General features: G+C 39.5%; 1 protein-coding gene across 1 annotated transcript in view; it reads right to left on the bottom strand.

Annotated features, from left to right (window-relative positions):
- The window catches only part of LOC124292520 (QRFP-like peptide receptor), a 41,701-nt gene extending 25,345 nt beyond the window's left edge, over positions 1 to 16,356 (bottom strand). Inside the window, exon 1 of the mRNA XM_046729639.1 lies at positions 15,638 to 16,356. Coding sequence (XP_046585595.1) covers positions 15,638 to 15,997 — 360 coding nt within the window. The 5' untranslated portion in view covers positions 15,998 to 16,356. The remainder of the gene's footprint in view (positions 1 to 15,637) is intronic.
- Positions 16,357 to 17,858: the final 1,502 nt, after the last annotated feature.

Genomic DNA, 17,858 nt, shown 5'->3' on the forward strand with positions numbered 1-17,858 from the left:
AGACGTCATCTATAGAAACTGTGGTCAGACAGTAAACATATAAACAGATAATTGTCAAGGTTATCTAGTCCAGATAAAAACAGTAATGGATGCAGCTAAAGTATTGTTGTAAGCATCCTGGCCTCTATTACTTTGCTGCTGCTTCTGTTGAACGACATGTACAACAACGATGAGTCATTAGAGGTATTTGTTGCCACTCATATCTGTTGTCCAACCGTGGAACACTATACGCCATGACGCCTACTGCCGAGTGTCTAGCGCTAAACAACACGTATTAGGCTGCAACATGTCAGACTTATTGAGTTACGAAATCAATCCTGAACATAATGTAAGTGCTTATACATACAATAACGTCAATTCCAAAACAATGTTAAGTAAATCAGATAATATGCAGGATAGGATATCTGGAAATCTAAGGACTCCACAAAGATGTTCAATATTAGATATCGAAATGAAAATACCTCACTATTCTGGTGTCTTCTGAAAATATTTGTTTGTGGTATTGAAAAGTCATCTGTCAGTTTGTTTTCAATTTAACGTAATGCAACATATGCGTTCTTAGAGTAACAGGAAGGATATTGACTTTAGGAAATTAACGTCAATATTTTCTTTCCAATACCAATTATTGCATGGAGAAGAATCGTGTTAAGTAAATGGACAGAGTTATTTTCATATCAGATTTGCTGGTGAAATAATCTTAATTTATTGGTTGACCAAGTACTTCTATGTAACACGCGACCACATAAGGAGTGAACGGACCAACTTTTAATCAATATTCCACCGTGACATTGAAGGAGGATCTATTTTGATTCCTTCATTTAGTTAAATTTGCAGTAGTTAATAAAGGAAAACCACTTCTGATTCAAGGTCCGTTTCACAGGAATATGTGATGTTAGAACACCATTCTTACTCTGTTGCCACATATCTCAAATATTAGTCACCGATCCCCATGATCCCAAGTAAGTTGTCTAGCTTTGGTTGCTAGTGGTCTATAGCCTAGTTTTAATCTATACAAACTGATATGTTAAAACATGATTTGTTTGTAATATTGATATAGTTGCATTTATACCTACAACTGTGATGCCTACCTTACTGTTTTATTGTCCTTTGTAGACGTATTGCATAATAGCTAACTTGTTATCATCGCGACATGGCTGTAATATTGCCGGTGCGATGTCAAATTTGAACTCGCTCACTCACAAAAATCAGCAAAGTTTAGTATCATATAGCTCAAATTCACGTAGCTGACGTAACTTCAGACTGTGGCCTAACACGCTTCCATGGTGTTCAGACCAACCACCGGAAGGAAGAAAATGAATGGAAGTAAACGTTTTCATTGAGAGGAACACAGCGCTTCGAATTTGGATTATGCCTTCTCCTTGATCGGGTGAAATGAATGTTGATCAAAATTCGGCCCAAAATATTCGTAGTGCCAGTCCCGTTATGTATTTCCTCATCATGCACATTATCAACAACATCAACATACAGCTTTAATGTTTCACTGAGTATCAAGACTGGGATGTCAAATTGTTTCATATTGTTGTTGATGTTGTTGCTGACCAGATAAACAACTTTAACTTCAGAACATTAGTGATTTGTATGTGGATGGATATTTTGATATACAGGGAGATCATAATGTCTGAAGATATCTATCTGTCAATCTAAGCACTGCAGCAAAACCGTTGAAATGTAAAAGAGCTAAGAGCTGATAAAATATTAAAGGACGCAACAACTCGCCACGGAAAGTTACGTTACTTCTGAAAGAAAAAGAAATAATGGTGTTAGCAAAAACACGGGTTTAAACTTGGCTGTGATGTCAATAAAGTAACGATGAGTCACTTTCTAATGAGGAAGCCAGGTTAACAGCATGCATCCACAGCGTAAGATTCCAAGTGATATTGTATCATGTACATAACGCACTACAGGTATTCATCAACAGTAATGGAATCTGTGCATCCACCTTGACATAAGATACATTACTGATGCACTCCAATGCTTGGTCTGTACATTGCACAAATTGGGGGCGATGTCAAAGGAGCGTCACACGACTGTTGCTCTAAAGTTGCTTGATCAGGGTAACAACATTCCAGGGCCTAGATTTTCGAAGCTCTCTTAGCGCTAATATAGTCGTAAGGTAATATTAATGTATGGCACTTACGACTATCTTAGCGCTAAGAGAGCTTCGAAAATCTAGACCTAGGCCTCATCAAAACTTTCAAAACGTTTCATGGTAAACACATTTTTCAGGCGGAAAAGTAACGTGTCTTTGCATGTGTTTGTGACGGGTGCCACCGATGGGGCTGGATACGTTCTCCTCGTAGCTCAGGAATACCAATGCCATTCAGAAAGTGGACCAATGTAGCATTTTATATATATATATATATATGAGATTACACTTTCTCGGTGATGTAGAGAGTATAGTGCTTTTGTTTAGTTGAGTCTGATTTTGTATTTGGGATCACACATTCTCAGTAGAGTACTGGGGTACTATTTCCGTGTTCCAAACTACCATGTCCGAGTTCCATTTGTATTTGTATCCATTTCTATTTAACTGCTATTTAACTACTACTTAACTGCTAATCGGTACAGAGACCTCACACAGCATATGCCCTTCTTCAGTATGAGAAGATTACAGTGCTTCCATGGCCCGACCTCAACGCCATCAAACAATATGAAATGACCCCGGCCGACGCGGACGCGGACGTCAACCGGCGCCCCAGACGATAGATCAACTGTCGCAGGCGTTGCAAGACGAATGGGCCAGATTCTACAAGGTCGAATTCAAAGCAGATATTGAAGAAATGCCCTACTTGGAACTGACGCCTTCACTTATTGAAACTTTTATAAGCTATGCATGTTAACAGACATTTGATCTTTTATACAGTGGAATTTGGCTGCAACTGATCCAGAATTATCTCACTTTAAAGTTAGCAGCTTGACTTCGTGAAATAATTTTAGTATATACAAAACATTTGATGAACTTTATACCATCATACTATCAATTTACCGCTGACAAAGGAGACAACGAGTTATAAAACAGTCTGTCTTACTTCATGACCCCCTTCCGTCAACGTCACTGTTTCGAATGACCAACCTAAATATCAATTCGTCACACATGTCTTTGACACTTGTAAGCCTGGGTGTGATTAACAAAAGCCACATTTCCACAATCTTAAGAAATCACTTAAAAAATACGGCGACACTTTACCACCCCGACTGCATCAGAGGCTGTCAATAAAATCAGTCCTATACCTGGACGGCATTGGGTATTCACGAAAAGGTGAGCATATCTTGCCCCAGCACGGGGGATCCGTCACAAACACAGGCAAAGTTAAGTCTAACCACATTTGACCAATATTCTCAAATGACAAATGACACGTTGACATTTTCGTAAAAAAACCAATATGTCTGAAAAGTTGTGAAATATAGACGCCAAGGGCATAAGATCCAGGAAAATTGTTTAAAGAAAACGTTGAAAATTTAAACAGTTGAAGTTATCTTTCTTATCATACAGTCTCGTGGCGGGTTTGTGACTATGAATCTAATGCATATATATAAATATATATAAATATGGAACTTAAGCTTGAGTTAAAGTTCTCGCCAAAATTCTCTAATAACACACGATTTGTATATGCTAATAAACCAAAACTGCACATCCAAGTTGAAGATTCTGTTTTGTGGGGAAATTCCGTTGTTCTTGACGTTGACACTTCATATTTCCAAGTACATGTTCTGATGATACTGGTGGCACCCACGGCAGTGACCAACCTTCCTGGTGTAATATGAACCCTGTCCGTTAAGCAGAGCATGAGAATACGATTAGTCCCTTTTACAGTAATCTGCCCAGCACAGCTGAAAACACGTGTTTGCATGTCACATGAAGATGTTACGGAAATAATGAAATCACATATGCCAGGCGAATGTTTCAATATCAACAGTTTCCTAGACGAAAACACTCCAGTGGTACTCCAGAGCCACAGCATGTCAATGTGCCACGGTGCCAATGGTTCTTCTCTTATATTCAATTAAGCACAGTAAGCTTAGGAAGAGACATGTTTTTTGCTTACGACGGCCAAAATGAAACCAGGCATTTCAAAAGCGCCATTTGGCAAATAGTTTGATAACATTTATCCCTGTTACGGGGAAGGTTTTAATTTCCTATATTTGCTTTGAGAAGTGGGCCATATTGAACGGTCTAGGGCATGCATATCCATACCTCAAACTGTCTTGGAAGAACCATGAAAGAGATTGGTTCTATCTCAAACAAAACTAGCGACTTACATTCAGCCATGTATCACATAAAGTGTTTAACAAGATTGTTGTGTTCCTTTGTGATTGAGTAGCTTCTGTTCGTCATGGGGGCGTCATGTTCTCGTCATCTATGGAACTTGGTACGAACAGATTGATTTTGCTTGGCACAGAGCCATTGGATACTTCACTTATATAGATATACATGTGAGCAGCGAGATGACAGGGATGCAGAGACGATAATGTTTAAACATCAAGGGCTTCACTTACGGCCAAGTGATATAACGGCGTCTAGCGTTTCGTCCGCCCTCCACACCATTGGTGTCAAGGGTTTGGATCCCAGATTCGCCCTGGTAAGGATATTCGTTTCTATACATCCACCCCCGTTGGTTTCCGAGAAGTGATAAATATCTGCTTCTCCCAAGTAGCTATTTGGTTTCCCTCCAGGGTACTATGACAACTTGTCATGTGACTTTCAAACAAGGGACATGCAGCCCCACACTTTCCGGGAGAGGACGGAGAAATAAAAAGAGGTTGGGTTCTTGATAAAAATAAAGTTCAGTAATTGGTATTCCATAGCCGGAAATGTTTTACATTTTATTTGATGTTTCCCACAGAATGTTTTGTGCTGTCTGACATAATCAGGAATCAACGGGAAAAGTCTTCGGGGAGTTTATAATCCTACAGTCTCTGTGTGGCATCACACGGCCTGTCACAGACTGAAATGTCAGAGGGAAGAAGGAGGAACAGCTTGTAGAAGCAGTCAACCCCCATGATGCACTCCCGGATGTAAATCTTCCAAGATGTGACAGACGCTCAAACAGAGATTCTCCTGAGACCGAGACGTTTTTCATTGTTGACGTTTACTGTTATGTTGACTGTTAATTATTACACTGTGGCACATGGTCATTAAACTATCACGAGAAGAATCTTGGTAATGAAAAGCATTCACTTGTGACTGATCTTTAAGACTATAACAGCCATTTTGATCCACAAAGATTCAGTACGTTCCTGTGTTATCACAACACTGGCAACTTTCTGAGTGTTTCACTTTTCGGAAATTGCTATGTGCCCAAAGGTTTTATTTTATATATGTGTGGCATTTATAGATGCACATGTCATTTGTTCATATACTAGGGATGGTAGAAATTATGAATGTTAGTTTGGTGGTGTTTAAAGGTAAAAAATGTCACTTCTTACGAAAAGAAAGTGAAATTTCCCCCAACATACACAGATAATAGGAGAAATTATCTTAAATATTCCGGTATGTGTGCTTACTGTTTTAGGTTAGATGTTACCAATACATGATGGCAGGTGTGTTTGTGGGTTCTTTACCTACAGGATAGATTCAGCTACAAAACATTACTGACATGAAACTCTGTAGTTAAAATCCATTCACGACACTGGTTCATTGCTTACACTGGAAATCACATTCATTTAGGTCTACTGAAAAAGGCCACATGTGGGGAAACACGTTGAAACGTAAAAGCTTATCACTAACGGTTACTAAATGTGATAGAAATATTGTGGTCATGTCAAATAATCCGCTGGAAAGTTGGGGCTTTTTCAAAAGAATGATTATGGTAATATTATTGAAAGTCAAAGTTTAAAACGTCGTTAAAAGTGACGTACATGTGGACACATTTGTGTCGGAAAATGTTCAAAATTGCCATAGGATGAAAGTGAATAGCTCCATGTAGATTTTCCAGTCGCTTGGATAATCACTCATAGAAAGTAAAAGTTGCAATTACATTCTTGAAAAACTCTTACAGCATAATTTTGTCAAACGTTAAATCTTTAAATATTGGTTCAATATTCCCTTTGTTCTTGGTCGGGAATATTTGAGGGAACAAATCAAGCCATTCCATCAATTTCTTAATCATTAGAAAAATAGTTTGGAGTATGGGGATATGATTGGAAAAAACCCGTCACAGCTCATAATTTGATGTAAGTATAACAACTGAGCCTCCATCTGTTTGAAATCAAGTGAACAGTCTCGATCAACACAATGTCGCCCAAAATACGGCTATTCTCATCATTGCAGGGTAATTCGTGAGCAAACGTATACACATAGACATGAGAGTCAGTATACATGTAACCTTTATTTATTAATAATTATTTAACTCTTCCATTTTACGAGATCACGCAAGTCACAGTTTTCCTTGCACAAGGTTATGGATTTCCCTGATCCAGCCATGTTAGGAATGAAACAGTTTCACTGTGATGTGAATGTATCTTTACTTGGACAAAGTACAACATGATTACATGTCAAGATAAAAAATGATATTGCAATACCGAAAACGGCCGAGTAAAACATATTTTACCATTCATCCATGTTTGCACCTAAACCAGAATACGACAAATGGTAAGACAGATCAAAAACACATTGTTAGTAGACAGAAGCTATAAAACCCTTTCCACATTCATAAGAAATCTCTGCTAAAGGCAGTATGAATAACAACATTAAAATAACAAGAATACAACGTTTAAAATCCTGGTAAGTTTAAATTGACTTTGAAAGTTACACCAAAATTAAGGCGGAGAGGGGTTTTTCTCCTAATTGACAGTTCTTTTGAATGAGATGTGTGAAGCTGAAAGAAGTGATCCAAGTGTAAGATTAAGCTGATAAATCATTCCTAAAACACGTTTTTGTTACCGTACGTAAGAAATTTGATAACAGTGTTCAACAGGCGAAACGTGCAATGTATGTAAAGGGCACGGTGATCAGTCTAGATGAACTCTGCACAAATCAGCGGGTGGTTGTAGGCTCAGAGAGGCGTAAGACTATACCCATGTCGATTGTTGATGACGATGGTTCTGTGTGTACAGATAAGGACATAGTACTAAAGAGATGGGAGACTGACCTTTGCACTTTATTGAATGGACCTAGTGATGATAAATTAAATGAAGAACGAATCACAGAAAACGTTAAGTAGAATGTGCTTTTAAATGACAAGATAAGGCCGTTTGAAATCAGGACTGCTATAGACAAGACCCATACAGGAAAGGCAACTGGTATTGATAATATCCCCGTCGAGGTACTGAGGTCTGATGCCGTCACCAAATCACTTTATGTTTAACTGTTGTTATAATACTGGTTAAATTCCAAAAATACGGTCTAAAGGCTTCATTAACCCTATTCCGAAATATTCAACCTTGGATCCACGAAATTACCTCTCATACAGGAGTATCACATTGACAAGTTCCCTCTATAAATTGTATTGCAGTGTGTTAAATAGACGACTCCAAATATGGACTGAAGCTAACGGCATCCTCCACGATGTACAAAATGTATTCAGACAGAAACGTTCTACTACCGACCACGTTCAAACGTTAACATCGATCTATTATTGAAAATAGACAAATAAAAAAGAAATATCCATTTGTCCAATTCATAGATTTTTAAAAAAGCATTATGATTGTATTGATAGAAGTATCCTATGGGACAAGGTTTCCCAAAATGGTATTAGCGGTAAAATGTTAACAGCTTTACAATCTTTATACAAGGAAGTTAAATGTAGTGTGCGAGTAAATGGCTTTTTTGTTTCTTGGTTCGAGGTTAACCGAGGTCTGAAACAGGGATGTCTGTTACCCCCTTGTTGTTCAACCTGTTTATTAATGATTTGTTATATACTTTTAACAGTTTGAATGTAGGAGTTAAGGTAGATGAGATGACCATTGCCGCTGTATCATACGCAGAAGATCTGGCTCTGTTAGCAGAGAGCGACGAGGATCTTAATATACAGTTGGATGTTCTTAATACATGGTGTCATTCAAATAAATTAGAAATTAATAAAGACAAATCTAAGATTGTCCATTTTAGACATCCGTCTGTTGTTCAGACGAAGTATGTTTTCAATGCTGGCAATATTGCTTTTGACACTGTTAATAGTTATAACTACCTAGGTCTACAGCTTACAGGCCACTTAGATTTCCATGCAATGGCCCATACGGCAGCGAAATCGGCAAACAGAGCCCTGGGACTGCTTATTTCCAAATTTAAGGCTCTAGACGGTATGCACTTCCAGACTTATTCCAAATTATATGACACCTTGGTGTGGCCAGTTCTTGACTACAGGCGGCTATTTGGGGAAGCTATGATGAATCAGCTGGTAATGCTGTGCATCGTAGGGCCATTAGATTTTAGGACTTGGTAAATATGCCTCTAAATTTGCAGTCAATGGGGATATGGGTTTGATACCGCCTATTTTCAGACAATAGAAATGTGTATCAAGGCAATGGTGTCGACTTAAAAATATGCCAAGTCATGTAAATAAGCACGTTTTTAATTGGGCTGAAAGGTTTGTTATAGATGTAAAGTTGGAATGGAAGGATACGAAAACAGTTTGATCATATTGGTTTAGGTCATCTGTTAAATGTTCCAAATACAATTGCTAAATGGTTTGTGTGTGACTATGTACAAAATGTGTGTGTGTGTGTGTGTGTGTGTGTGTGTGTGTGTATATATATATATATATATATATATATATATATATATATATATTATATATATATAGAAGAAGTTTCTGAAATAATCACACAACACGGATCTTCTCCAACATGTTTCACTTTTAACTTCAGGGAGAAGTGATTACAGTTAAACGGATTATGTTATGACGTCAATTTGTCATGACGTCACAATGCAACTGTATACAAATGTTGTGACGCGGCGTTGCCATGACGTCACACGTCACGTTTCTATATTATATTGACGTTTCTATACTATATTATATATATATATATACCGTTGCTGTTTCCATGTCTGTACAGAAGTGAGACTGTCTGTCTGTCTGCCTGATACCAGCAGAGTGTTAAGTGCCTTACTGGTTCTACGAAAAAAGTTGGCATTGTTATTTACTTGACATAGGCGTTGCACCCGTGCACCAAATTCAGCTAGAATTAAGAAAGAAAGAAACCCAGACCCAGTTTAGTCTTAAAATTTTAAGATGATCGCGGATTACCACTTGAGGTTGCGTGGTTGAGTTTCCGATGTACGACACGTGGAGTTACTGTCGTAAGTTCGAATCGAAGCTTGTTATTGATGACCCGACACTGGAATTATCCATTTGTCTTCAAAGCCTGAAAATGATAATACCGTTTCTATGCGAAATTACTTTTAGGAAGAATTCTCTGAAAGATGTTCTTTATATCTCCACTCGATCGAGAAATGTGCGGCTGATAATATTCATCTAGACAATGCCATCCGTTACTGTCTGTAATACAATCCATGCAGAGAATGAGAACATACATGAAGGTATTGTGTCCACAGTTCGGAGTATGTTGGAGTTGATCAGTAATCGTTCAACCATCAAAACTAAGTCCGAACTCCCTTTAATCTTTCAGAATATCATACTTGTAAGTCAACATCCGTGAGGGTCATTGTGAGACGCCTGATCATAAGAAATGGGACTCGACACCATTCTCTCTCGAAAGCCTTTCGTGACTGCCCCGTGTTACAAGGGCGATCTGATCTTGTTCTAATGTGAAGGTCAAGGTGACCCATAGGTTATAGGTCTGGTTATTGTGGCAACCAAGGCAAGACCTTGTATGAGGTTTGATGACATCATCGATGACGTTACATCGGTTTCCTCGTCCGCGATTACCAAGCTGTAATCTGCCATGAACGTAGCTCTTTACATGTTTCTATACTGAGTCAAAAAAGAAACTTCACAAAATGTAATTTGAAAAATAATGAATAATTTTTCTCTGATGATAATCTTTCGACTCTAGAAAAACGTTAGCAAAACCCACTCAAACCCATCCATTCCTCGTGCAAATGACGTTAGTGCCAAATCAGGTTTTGCACGTGCAGTCGATCATGTGATCTTCGCATCGAAGTTTTCTTCATATGCACGTGTTTGCATTGGCCTCAAGAATTGAAAAAACACTTTTAAACCACAGTTCTAACGGTACTTGAAATGCCACGATTGTCAAATGTGCAACGTGAACGTGCCGTTGGCATGTTGCAAGCGGGAAGATCAGTTATTGACGTCGCAAGAGCAATGGGATGTAGCCGTCGTACTGTGTATGACTTGCGAAGTCGTCTACAACAAACTGGCACCACTTCTGATCGCCCAAGGTCGGGTCGTCAACGTGTGACGTCACGAGCAGAAGACCGTCAAATCGTCCTACGTCACCTACGTGACAGATTTCTGCCGGCTACACGAACCAGGGCTGAGATGTTTAGAGTTCGACTGTCCTCACAGACCATTCGAAATCGGTTGCGGGCTGCCAATCTCCATTCTCGACGTCCATATCGTGGGCCAATATTGACGCCGTTTCATCAACGTCAACGTCTGCTGTGGGCCCAACGTCACCTCCGATGGACCCAGAGAGACTGGAATCGAGTCGTCTTTAGCGATGAATCCAGGTTTACCCTCAGATTCGCGGACGGCAGGCATAGAGTCTGGAGACGACGTCGTGAACGGTATGCCCAATGTTGTGTACAGGAAGTCGACAGATTCGGGTGCTGAAGTTGCATGGTGTGGGGTGCTTTCTGTGGGAACAACCTTTCCCGACTTCTGGTCATCCGTGGAAACCTACAGCTGCTGCTTACCGCGACCAGGTGATCACCCCTGAACTCGTTCCTTTCATGGCGGCTCATGGCCCAGGTCTACAGTTCCAGCATGATAATGCTCGGCCGCATACCGCGATGTTGACACGAAATTTCCTTCAAAACGCTGGAATCAACGTCATGGACTGGCCATCGAGGTCCCCTGACCTTAACCCAATAGAGCACGTTTGGGATGCACTTGGGAGAAGGCTTCGTGGTCTTAGGATCCAACCTCAGAATTTGCAGGAACTTGGCGCTGCCTTGCAAGAGCAATGGCGCAGAATCCCCAACCACGTGTTCACAAGCATCAGGCAGTCGATAAGGAGACGGTGTTTGGCAGTGGTGAATGCGCGGGGCGGCCATACACGATATTGAACTGAGAGATTTCGCATTTTTATTCTTGTGACTTGACATTCTGTATACCCATGTTTTGGAACGGCGGTGTAGCCTAATGGAACTGATTATGGCACTGTCAGTGTATCGAGTACATCACACAGATCTCAGCAATGACATAATAACAATTTAACCATCTTGCCATCTCTTGTTCTTTTATAGTGCCCTGCAGAAAGAATGTGAAGTTTCTTTTTTGACTCGGTATATTTTCCCCGCAACTACAGGTTTTGAACCCTGTGTCCTGTGTCAGAATTACGACTGGTTGTGGTCATTTGTATAAGTTTTGCTCTTGCACCAACACTGTGTAGCAAATAATATAACAATAACTATTTCAGCTTTTGTCATGGTGATAATACGATTCCTCAGATTGACTATTCGTGTGTTTCTCTGGGTGGTGGTTACAGGAGGTCCATCATTTTTAGGTCTCGCTATCTGTCTGTAACAGCGCATGCGTGTGGCGACTTATTCTTTTTGTGCATGTTATTCGATCATGCAGTCAAGTTTTCTTGAGACGTGGCATTGTGATTATACGTTGCTCTTTGACGTAATATTTCAATCACGTGTTCACTCCTATTGTTTTTCTTGAGGAGGGAGGTTGGGGGGTAGGGATTTTCTTGTATATCTTTGTAGTTTATAAAAAACGTTGACTTCCAACTCAAGTTCCGGGGAGATCCGGGTACTACAGTAGCTACATAACCCAGCAGATTGTTTTGGTTGTGTTTGGGGCATTGCTTGTCTCCATGGTGCAACTCGTTTCAGATTTCATGTTGTTAACGTTTCTTTTGTTGTTGTTGTTTTTTGCTCCCATCGGACTACCTAAAAGTATATTCCTGAAAGGTACAGGTATTCTTCCATTTTTTTCTGTTTATCTACTGCTGCAAGCTTATTATGTTTTTATGTTATAATGTGAGACAATTTTAGGTTCTTTTCAAAGGTTGAATTGGAAATTAGCTGTGCCTAAGAATGAAGAAAAAGAAGTGGCTCTACACCTCTCGTATCTATCATATGAAATGGACCGTCCGTGTTGGTCAATCGTGTGGCAATTCAGATATTTAGACTTCTATTGAAACGAATAAGAACTGATGGTAATACTGACCAATCTTCTTCGGACAAGACCATCTTTAGCGTCCAAACGGGGATGACCAGCTCAAAGTGACCACCACGATGTTGATAGCCTCATCGGCTGACCATCGGACATTGGTCATCAACAATATCGTTTACAAACAAAGTCGTGGTAACTAGGCTTCCCAGACGCCTTATCGTCATCTCGGCATTAGCCCAGAGCCAAATGTCCCGAGAACTCCCTTCTGTTTCTGTCGTCAGGTTTAACAGTGGATGCAGTCATGTTGGCAACTATGTCTGGCAGCATGAAAATACAACTGACTGTTGTAATGTTTCTCTTTTGCCTTAAATATCGCAGGTATTTTTTCATTGCAATTCTCGATCATGCACTGGGTCCGACAGGCAGTACGTCAATTTCGTTGCAGTCAAGTACCAATCTTTCAATGAAGCAGTCCGACACTACGATGTACATATTCTATAGACAGGGAAACACATAACAGTGTTATAACATACACATTGATACACATCGTGCATATATTCACATGCTATTTTATGTCACATATTTTGCATCTGACATTCGATATGTAATATTCAAAAGATAACATTTAACATGTAGTTCTTGAAATAATTATCGTGTGGATAAGAAAGGCTACAACGTTACTATTTTCTAAGGTTGGATTTCGTTACGTGAAGAAGATATAGCACAATTTCAGAAAGTCTAATTATACCGAGAACATGCAAGATATCACCTTACAGCAATCTGTCCTGCAATTCCAAGCAATTTGACAGACAGAAGAAATAGTAAATAACATATTTGTACTGCCATTGCCACGTTCTTCTACTTGCGAAATATGTTTAGAAAAAGGGACCTGTCATCATCTCCACCAGAACCACCATGCCTGCAGAGAGTAAACACTGTCACGATACTTGTTAACAACGCCTGCTGGGAGGGGGTATATATATTCGGTTATAGTCAAGTGGGTAATTACAGCAGTGCCTAGGGAATCACTATGTTCGTCAGCTCAGGTCCATAGTCAGATCATGGGGACGAAGATGTTGCAGATCATAGAAAGCATATGCGTTCTTCCGCCACATGTCAGATACACATGGCGAAAGTAACGTATGTAAATATCTTGCATGACGTTATAACCCAAAGAGTATTCACTACTTTGTAAGCACACAGACAACTGTTTTGTTCATTATTTGACTTCCCACGTGGATTCCTTTAGGGGGATATAGATTTACGTACTGTTTTTCTCTCTCTCTTTTCTATTTTAAAGGCATCATAAATATGCATTGATAACTGAACCTTGATAATAGCAGCAGTGAAATGGGCAATACGGACAGGTTCACCATCCATGTACACAAATATACATATTTCATGTCGCCCAGGTGCATATATGAGTAAAAATGGGACATAACACAAATGTGCGTTCCCTTCTGTATGTCTGTAATACGATATATGAAATATATCACAAACCGTGTAAAGATTTAAAACTTAGATGGAGTTACACAATACGTTTTGTTTAAGGACACACAGAACAGATAGATCGAAGTATGCAACTCTAAAGCAGTACGAAACACGTGACTGTTTCGCGTCTTATATTAGTTTAGTATGTCTTTTTCTCTTTTTTAAATTCTTATATTTTTCAAGTATTAGTCGGATTGTTATTGTGATCACCAACCAGATCCGAATGAATCGGTTTAGAACGTGTGTCGTGATTATTCAATGTCAGTGCACAAAGCTTAATCTTCGTTCGTTGGTACTGAAAGTACTGACTGCATTAGTTCCAGGAAACGGTTGGTGTTGACCGTGTATTTCAAAGATATTCCTCTTATGATTCCGCTTGATGCATGTTTTCCTCATTTTGCTGCATATGTTGATACATAAATACGTGGGTTGGAGGAATTCAGGGTTGTGTTAGGACATTGTTTGAAGATGGAGGTCGATAAAATGTGTGGCGTGGGTTGGGTGCAGCTATTTCGTTGGTTTCAGTCACAGGATATTTCTTTCGCAGATGGTTCCATATATTTAATCACATGCCTTGTTTCCCGAGTAATACAGCATCAAATCGTATTCAACCTTACCCTCTATCGCCTCTTCCATATTATACGTCATGATCAGTACTTTGACAAGATTTGTTTGGTCATATGTTCTGAGCCACCGTAATTATATGGACCCACCACTGATATATGCGTACATGGATAATTTACAGAAATACAAGACTGACACTAATAGGCGTACGAGTTTTGCTTACATGAATACAAAATACGCTCAGGCCACCATAATTCAGTTATTGGATTCGCATCCAAATGTTACAAAAATGTGGGGGGGGGGGGGATTTTCATGCCTAGATGTTTTAAGACACCATTTTAGGAAACTGTGCTACTGCTTAGTACTGGATGAAGCATGAACACGGGGCAGTACCGTGTGTACTTCATCACGTGAAGATCGAAGGGTACACATTTCACTATTTCCTTTATAAACATGTAGGACAATAACATTTGTAACGCGGAGTGTTTGGTAGCGAGACTGGCTTGTAAATACAATCTTAAAAATGTCATGTCGACCTTTATCAGTACTGGACCATTCCTTTGCAAAAACGAATGGAGAAAAATGGTAAGTGACGCAATATCCTTGTATGAGGAAAATAGGTGGAGATCTGGTCAGTTACAGGTCAACTCATTCAAAACTTAAGCTGCATATACTATGGAAATGAGTATTAACTAATCCTCATCTTAGATATTGCATCTCTTAAGATAGCTTCCAGACCAATTACATCTCGAGAATGTTCCAAATGTAGCAGACATGCTTTTGATTATGACAAACATGTACTTTTATACTGTTATATAATTCAACGAAATGAGTTCTTCCCCAACCTCATTGTCAAACTGTATGTTGAAAAATATGCTCAAATTGAACGTTTGGATTAAAATGAGATGCTTGCACTATTCAGATTCAGAACAGATATTATCTGGAATTGTAGGCCAACCTCCTTGGGAAAGTTAAAGTGTATCATTCTTATTCTGTAAATATGTCCATCATCTGAAAAATGTATTAGACCATCCTCTCTTTTCATCTTCTGAATAGCAATAGCTGTGATTTGTATACATATGCAGTACAGAATATGTGCTAATACACCTTGTGTTTCTGGGGCTCATATTTATATAATGTACACACTAGCATCATGTATTTGCTCTGAGTAACAACAAGGATATTGTAAACGTTCGGATGAAAATTCTAGAGAAATCAAAGAAATTCATTCATTCACTCATTCATTCATTATTCATCCATCATCCATTCATTCATTCATTCATTCATTCATTCATTCATTCATTCATTGTTCGGTCTGCAAGTGTGAAACTAAGCACACCTCTCACCTTGACGGGGACACAGATGAGCACGAGAAGCAGGTCAGCTGATGCAAGGCTGGTTAGAAAGGCGTTGGTGATGCTCCGTAGACTCTTGTACCTGCACACAGCGAAGATGACCAGGAAGTTGCCACACAGTCCAAACACCAAGGTGATGCTGTACGCAAGCGACACTGGGATGAGTTCCTCCAGCGGCAGAGATGTCACCGCTACATCATAGTCGTAATCATAATAGTCGTTGATGTCGTAGGTATCGTTGACTTTACTGGTCGTGTTCACATCAGTGCTGGTATATGGGGTGCTTCCTACGTCGTGGGTAGGCCAGGTAAAACTACCCCTATATGGAATATTTCCTGTAGTGTTCTGCATTGCACATGGACTTTATTGTCACTTTATTTATATCCAAGACACGCAGGTTAGAATAACGTTAAAAAACAAACACTGTTCAGTTACCAAACATGGTAGAAAATCCGGGAAATGTTCTGAAAGTTATGTTGTAACTCCTGGAAAGTTCCCTCTGCTGACGGCTGGAGCGTCGAAGGAATCAATATCCCTGTCCGCCAGTTCAAGGAGACAGAGGAGCTGCGCAATAGGTGTTGTGACGGAGACTGGCGTCTACAACAGCGACTCACTAGTTTTAAACGTTTCGCCACCACGTGGTATGCCCACGGGTCACATGACCGGATAATGTCTTAAGAACTATTGACATCAAGTTGAGGAAAGTGGCCAATTTGTGAAGCCAGACGGAATATCAGTATGGTGGAACAGAAAGGGCGTTCCCACCACAGTCCTAGTAGAATAATAGTCCAGTGGCGTAATTTCCTTTCAGCGTCTTCTTTCTGCAAAATGTGTTATATGTTTGTGATATATATACGATGAGGAAAATAACTCCAATATATCTAATTTAGAAATTGTGTTTGAAGAATTTTGTTGTTTTAACATATTTAATCAAAGGTATCCTTTACTTTTATAAAGGACTATTTTATTGATATAATGATGAAACTGGTCGGTTGTGTTGCACATGGCGATGTATCAGACTACGGAGATATCCTTCCCATTTGAGATTCACGTCCAATAATATATTGTGTTTTAGAGAAGTAATTTGTACTTTGCACATGAAAATTTTATTCCAAAACTTTGATTATGTATTTTTGTCCGTTTTTCTGACGTATCCAAACTTTAACAGTATCTTCGTAATCCGGCAAGCCATGGTAACATTTGTGAACCATCTCCTCAACTGTATGGCCAAACATTAACAGTATCTTCGTAATCCGGCAAGCCATGGTAACATTTGTGAACCATCTCCTCAACTGTATGGCCAAACATTAACAGTATCTTCGTAATCCGGCAAGCCATGGTAACATTGCAGAAGCATCTCATCAACTGTACGGCCAAGAGAGGGCCAATGGAGACAGAAGCACCATGAAGGCGATAACATCGCGAACCAATGAAATATCAAACTATCTTGGATTCAAGATGTGAAGGTTTGGTCTCTCTAGTAATTTCGTCTTATTGAATCTGTCTTAACGTTTGGATGTCAAATTAAAATGAATCTACTTATACACATTAGTAGAATCATCTCGTGTTTGTGTCATCATTTGAACACTTTAGTTGCACTGTATGTACCCCGCATTGAGGATCCATGAGTGGATTCAAGTTCCTTTGTGGTTCATGTATATTGGGTTATCATTACTACGGTATCTGAACATGGTGGGGTGTCTGAGAACATTAAGGTCACATTTGTAACGTTTCATTACAACAATAAATTGAATGTTCTGCGCTGTTCGTAATTGCCGATTGAATGGGCAGATCAAGATGTGAAGGACGAGTGACCTAGTCCACTGACGGAAGCAGCTTGCCAGTGTTCATGAGTTGTAAACACACTGCATCATTCAGTAAAGGCTTAGCTCAGTTAAAATGCACGGGTAAGGAACGAATAGCATATTCTTTCTAGTTTATATTTTGTTTATATGGTGCTTGTATGTGTAAAAGGAATACACCAATATTTATTTCTTCAACTAAGTATGCTATCTACAGTGTCCTGTGGCATCGTGTAGTCAGTACATCTTTTCATACACAATCGATCCTTATACGTCTCCGCGATGGCTGTGGGGGTTAGATCGCTGCTTTGCCTGCTGTCGATTAGGTGCCTGGATCTGAGAGTGTGACTTCGAATCCAGACTCAAACCAAAAAGTACTTGAATCTGTAATTTACTGAGAAACTGTAATC

The sequence above is a fragment of the Haliotis rubra genome, unplaced genomic scaffold, assembly GCF_003918875.1.
Source record: "Haliotis rubra isolate DU_JTF1 unplaced genomic scaffold, ASM391887v1 Scf52, whole genome shotgun sequence".
Lineage (NCBI taxonomy): Eukaryota > Metazoa > Mollusca > Gastropoda > Lepetellida > Haliotidae > Haliotis > Haliotis rubra.